Genomic DNA, 6000 nt, shown 5'->3' with positions numbered 1-6000 from the left:
GGCCGCGGCGGGCAGGTGCTGGGAAGGGGAGGCAGGTGATACCCCCCAGGTCCAGCCCCCCTGCACCTGGCCGGAGCTGCGCTGCCCGCAGAGGGTCGGAGCCAGCCGGGAGGCAGCGCCCCCAGCCCGGAGGTGGTGCCGGGGGAGGGCTGGCGGGGCCAGGGCGGCTGCAAGCGGGCGAAGTCCCCGGCGCGGCGGCCAATGAGCTTGGCGGAGGGGGCGGGCCGGGGAAAAGTTTGCCGGGAGCCAGTGGCGGCGCCGGCTGGCCGCGCCAATCAGAGCGGGGCAGCCGGGCTGGGAGCGCCCGAGACCGGGCCGCCTGCCTGCGCCAGCCGGGGGAGCCGGGCAGCCGCCGAGCGCTGGCGGGGAGGAGCCGGGGCCCGGCCGGGCGGCGATGAACGCCCGCGGGCGGCTGTAGAGAGGATGGCCGGGGGCGCCCTGCGCCTGGCCCTGCTGGCCGCGCTCTGCCTGCGGGGCTGGGGCCAGCCCGACGCCACCTGCCAGCGCGTCCGCGCCGCCTTCCAGCTGCTGCAGCCCGGAGCCAAGGGGGTGCCCGAGAGCCCGGTGGCAGGTGAGCCGGAGCCAGCCGGGCGGGGGGGTGACAGGGGCGAGCGGCCCCGGGGCCCCCCAGAGGCGGCTGCAGCCAGCGAGCCCCGGCGGGCTCGGAGGGGGCAGGCGGGTGCCTGATGCGCCCCGCTGGGGGCTGTGAGCGGAGCTCGGCGGCCCCAGGGAGGCGGCGGTAGCGGCCCCGGAGAGCTCGGGGAGCAGCCGGGCCATCCACGTCCCCTCGGGCCTGCGGGCGCCTGGCTGCGGGGAAAGTTGGTGGAAGTCTCCGGTCCCCTCCCGCGGACTCGCAGCGCTGGCTGGGTCGGGGTCAGTGCCCGTGTGCCTGGCTCTGCTCGGGGCTCGGGCTCTCGGCGTGCTCGGCTAATGACTGGGGGCCAGACGCGCCCCGGGGGCAGCCCCCCTACCCCGGGGACGGAGTTAGCCCCTGGCTTTGGGTCTCTTCCCCGCCCCGCTAACTCCCTGGAGCCTGGGCTCGGGGCTGACAAGCTGCAAGCGGCTGGGTTGCCTCTCCGGCCGGGTGCGTGGCTGTCCAGCCGCTGGTCCCGGTGCGGGGATCCCTCCCGCACGGCCGGCGGCAAACGCGCTGCTGGTCCCGGACCGCGCTGGGCTGCTCGGAGAAGACGCGGCGTGTGGCTGCGGGCGTGAATTCGGTGCTCAGGGAAGTGCGGGTGGAGGCGGGGAGGAGAAGGGTTTCCCCGCGTGCGCTCAGCCCCGCACCGCAGCCCGGGGTCCCTACCCTGGCTAGCTCCTTACCCCGGAGTCACACCGCGCCGGCGGGCTCGGGCAGGCGAGGGGCAGGGGGAAGAGCGAATTGGGGATGGACCTGACCCGGAGCGGCGCAGCGTGCGCCGAGCTCCCCCGGCACCTTGCAGCCCTCCAGCCCCGGCTGGGAACCCGCCACGCTCACTTCCACCCGTCTCGCCCGATCCCATCCCTCCTGGTCTCCCTGGCCGGCTCAGACGCTCCGGGCTCCAGGCCCAGACTGTTTGCCATCTGGGTTTTTGCTTTCCAGTTTTGGGGTTGACTGGAGAGTGCGGGGGGCGGAAAGCAAAGGCGCCCAGCTCTAGAAAATGTCTCTAGGACAAGTACACGAGATGAGGAATTGCTAGTTCACTTCACGTGGGCTGCTGCTGCCGCTTTTGTAGCGTGAATGCTCCTCTAACAGACGATCTCTGACACTTACAGAAAACGGGGACACCCAGCTCCCCACGTTCTTACCGGGCCGCGCGTATTGTGGGGCCGGGTGAATATAGACAGGGGTGACCAGTGAAGAATTGCATTGTCTGTGGCTTTCTGCAGTGTCCTGCCTATTCTGCGACATTCTTTCCTGCGCGGAGCAATGTATTGTGATGGAGAGGAGATCGCTTTGATTTCCCTGCTGCAGTTCACAAACTCTGTGGGGAAAAAACAGACTCTTGAAAAGCTTTCTTCACGGCATATACAATTTATACAGCATCAGTTTTTGACAAGCACCGCCGAAAAAGCCAGTGTCAAGTGTGTTGATACAGACAGGAAGAGGAGAAAAAGCATGAAAACCTGCGGAAAGGGTTCATCAGTATTTCCGAGTTCTTTGATCGTGCAGAATTATATCGTAGCCAGGGTGTAATGAATTCTCTTGTGTAACTTCAAATGGAATAACTACTGTATAGTTTGTTCTGTTATTTAATAGCAGGAGACCAGAGCTGCAAGTTATATGCTCGTTTTTAAACAGCAGCGACCACTTAGCTCTTACCGTTCATATGCAACAGCACCCTAAAAATGCATTCCTAATTATGTTGAACTGGGTCAAAAGCAAGACTTTAAATAATTGTCATAAAGCGGAATTAGTGATAGATGAGCATTTTTTTTTAAAAAAGCTCTTTTATTTAGGGAGGATTTGGATTAACTCTTAATGATGGCTATTCATCTCTTCTTTACCCAAATCTATTTCATAGAATCATAGACTTTAAGGTCAGAAGGGACCATTGTGATCATCTAGTCTGACCTCCTGCACAACGCCGGCCACAGAATCTCACTCACCCACAAACACTGAACAGCATAAAAACCAGGTGTGAAATTAGTCCCCCTGCAGAGTAACTCGCTGCAACCAGAAAGTGACACTGGGCTCCAAAACGTGTGAACAGAACACTTAAAAGTCACAGGGTCTGTGGTGCTCTGGGGCACCCTGTATCTTAGTAGTACCCAGTCACATCTCCAGGGGTATGGAACCTGTCGTCATGCTTTGTCTATAAGAATGTTTGCTAGGTGGCAACTTGGTACATAAAATCAGTCCCCGGGAGGAAATCTTTATTCGCAAAGCGTCAGTAAGATTAGCCCCGTCGTCCCTTCTTTAAGCTGTAGGCAGAGCTCAGTTTTGAAAGATGAGACTTAGCAAATGGTCAGGTTATAATGTGACCTAACGATTTCTGATACTTCAAATGGATAGAAAGAGCTAATGGAGAAGGGGGCCTCTTGATCCTCTTGTTGAAAGCAATAAGAGTTTCTCCACTGGCTTCGGTTAGCATCAGGATTCAGGCCCCAGTTCAGCGACATGCTTACGTACATGCCTGACGTTGAGGGTGTGAATTGTCTCACTGAGGTCAATGGGCCCTTAAAGTTAGGGGCATCCACAAGAGGGGCCTAAACCCAGAACATTTACATCTTCAAGGTGGCTACTGTGAATGCATGGGGAACTCCTTCTCAAAGCACTTCCTATGGACTCTTGCTGTGCAGTGTGCAGTCCAGGCCGGCAAGAGAAATTGTAAACCATGTGAAGCTGCACATGAGGAGCCACGGATGCATTTTAGTGCTTACATACAGATCTACACAATCAGATCAGTGCCAGCCTAAAGTAGAAGGGCTGTAGCATACCTTTGTCTGAACATGTTGTATTAGCATGTGATAGACCTTTATAGATACGAAAGCACTGTTACAACCCACAGGGTATGGTGTACATTTGCAAAATTGCCTGGGTATTAGTTACAGATAATGGCTGCAGAGGGCATGTTACTCTCCCTCTCCTCTCTTGCACTTTGAGAAGTCTCGCTTCAATTTTTTTTTACCTTTAAAAAAAAAATGTAAATGAAAAAAACTGAAATTCACACTCTTTAAAGTCCCACTTTAACTCTCTCTAAGCCAGTCTAGCTCTCTACCTGTCCGCACATAAGGTTTGCTACCTGTGGTTTGGGGAACCATATAATAGCGGACCTTAAAATATTGGAGATATAATAATAATATTTTATTACAATAGCGCTCTTGTGCTAGGCAGCATACAAACATATGGCAAAGAGACAGTCTCTGCCCCGAAGAGTTTACAATCTAAGCATAAAAGACAAGAGACTCCAGGTGCAAACAGTAATCCGATAGGGGAGCGCAAGGGAACAATGGGATGATCATGAGCAGCATGATAAGCAGTGGTCACCAATAAAAATGCTCCTTATGTTTATATAACGCCTTTCATTGAGAGTCTCATAGCACTGGCCGTACTATAGATATAAGAATGGCTTCACCCATCTCTGAGATGCAGAATACTTCACAAGCATTTGGGACTGGAAGTGGAGAAGAATACATGCGTGTCTCGTTTGAGACTTCAGAGTATTGGGCTTAACCTCTGTGAGTTCTGAGTCCTTAGCTAGACAGACCTTTGTCATTTTTCAACAATGTCTTAAATGAGTGATAGTCGCTGGCGAGAACATAGACCCAAGTACTGGTGGGGTCAGGACATGTTTTCTCTCCTGTCCCCCTCTCCTACTTCCCCCTTTCCCAGATTTTTGTGCTGTCCTGTTGATGTTCCCTTCAGAACAGCTGCCTGTCTCCCTAGCTTTTTCATGCAGTTGCACCTTTTGAGGGAGTGTGTTTATATGCCATGCATGACTATAAATGAATTTAGGACCTCTTTTTATATTTTCTAGTCAGAAACTATATTTGTTTGAATGGCACTTTCCTGCAAGTACTTAAAGTTAATTATCTGCATCCAGTAGGTGTAATCTGGCTGACAGGCAGGGCTTTGCACATCCAGCGCACTCTCTGAAGTGTGCTAAAATGAGTTTATCTAGATAACAAACGTGTGGTGGGTAGACAGATAAAATAGAACAGGCTGCAGCAGCTAAGACTGGGCAGAGAAGCAAAGTCTGTTAAAGAGGAAAACTCTGCCCCAAAGTTTGCGTGTGATGGCAGCTCTCTTTAATCTCTGTTCTGAGCCCAACTCTATGAGCCTTAATCAAGCAAAACTTCCCACGGAAGTTTATGGGAGTTTCGTTTGGGGAATTTGGCTCTTAGGTGTTAGGCTGCTGTCTTAAACCAATCAGATGCTTGGGAATTGATGGGGAGTGGCTGAGGGTTCCCCCTTCCCTCCCACACTGTCCAACCCTGACATTGTCTGCAGTGGGCAGATTTCTTCCCTCCCCCCGCCCCCTTGGCAAGTGAAAGACCAGTCAGCCAGGAAAGAAATGTTGAAGGGAGTGATCAGTTGTAGCTCCAAATGGTCTCTGTCAGGGAGATAAGTTATGTGGCCCCAAAGATGACTGCCTGGTGCTATAAAAATCTGGCATCTGCGTAAGGGGCTTCCTGAAAGGAAATCTCATTGCAGCAAATCTCCTGGGGCTGGGGAGCTTTCGGCAGCCTGAGAAACCTCCCCTTTCTAGCAGGAGATGAGAGAGGACTCCCATCTGGCCCTCTTTCCACTGGGGAGCTGTGTTGCATGGGATTCCAATCAGCTGTGTGACCCCAGTGGTGTGGGAAGAAGAAAGGACCAAACCCAGTCTCAGGAGTGGGTGAATGCCAGGAGAGGGGTGTTTACTGTCCCCTGCAGTTCCCTAACATCCCGGTGCAGAGCTGGGTTGTATTTTGTTCTTCTGCAGCAGGATGAACTTTCCCTGGACAAGTTGGCTTTGAGGCCTTAAGCCACAGATATGGATGCAAAATTGGTTCATAAAGTTCTTCCTATATATATTGCTTGGTGAGCAGGCATTCTCCCCAGCCTGCTCTGCAAACACAGTTTACCTGCTTATAGAGTCTAAACTTGCCCCCTTTCTGGAGGTTGAGTTTATTAATAATGAAATCAATCAATAAATAAAGTTCAGGTCTTTCATGCTTCCCAGGCTTGGCTGCTCCTAGAGTTCCTCCCTCCAGACTGCTCAGCCCTGACACTAGATCCTCTTTCCCCAAAGAGCCCCTTCCACCTCCCTTATATTCAGGTGGAGTAAGGAGCCATTTACCTTGGTGAGTCTGCAGAATCTGCTTAACTCTTTACTAGCTGGACCAGTAACTGCTAACAGAGTGGGTGTTTACTGGAAACACTGCCCACTTCTTACAATCACAAAGTTACAACTTAGCAGCTGTAAAATGGATTTTCTGTATGCCTAAGTCCAGAAACTGGATCATAATTCAAGTAATGACTATTTGCTTAGACTTTGGATCTGACCCATATTGGATGCCTCTGTAAGAGTAATGACA

The 6000-nt window shown here is 53.1% G+C and overlaps 1 protein-coding gene across 1 annotated transcript in view; it reads left to right on the top strand.

The window, feature by feature from the left end:
* The first annotated feature begins 423 nt into the window (after positions 1 to 423).
* GPC3 (glypican 3) overlaps positions 424 to 6000 on the top strand; it is a 253518-nt gene continuing 247941 nt past the window's right edge. Inside the window, exon 1 of the mRNA XM_026653014.2 lies at positions 424 to 571. Within this exon, the coding sequence (XP_026508799.1) occupies positions 424 to 571 (148 nt within the window). The remainder of the gene's footprint in view (positions 572 to 6000) is intronic.

The sequence above is a fragment of the Terrapene carolina genome, unplaced genomic scaffold (genome assembly GCF_002925995.2).
Source record: "Terrapene carolina triunguis isolate 2854851 unplaced genomic scaffold, T_m_triunguis-2.0 Scaffold131, whole genome shotgun sequence".
In the NCBI taxonomy this organism is placed as follows: Eukaryota; Metazoa; Chordata; order Testudines; family Emydidae; genus Terrapene; species Terrapene triunguis.
Note: the sequence above shows the minus strand (reverse complement) of the source record. Positions and strands in the feature narration are given on the sequence as shown.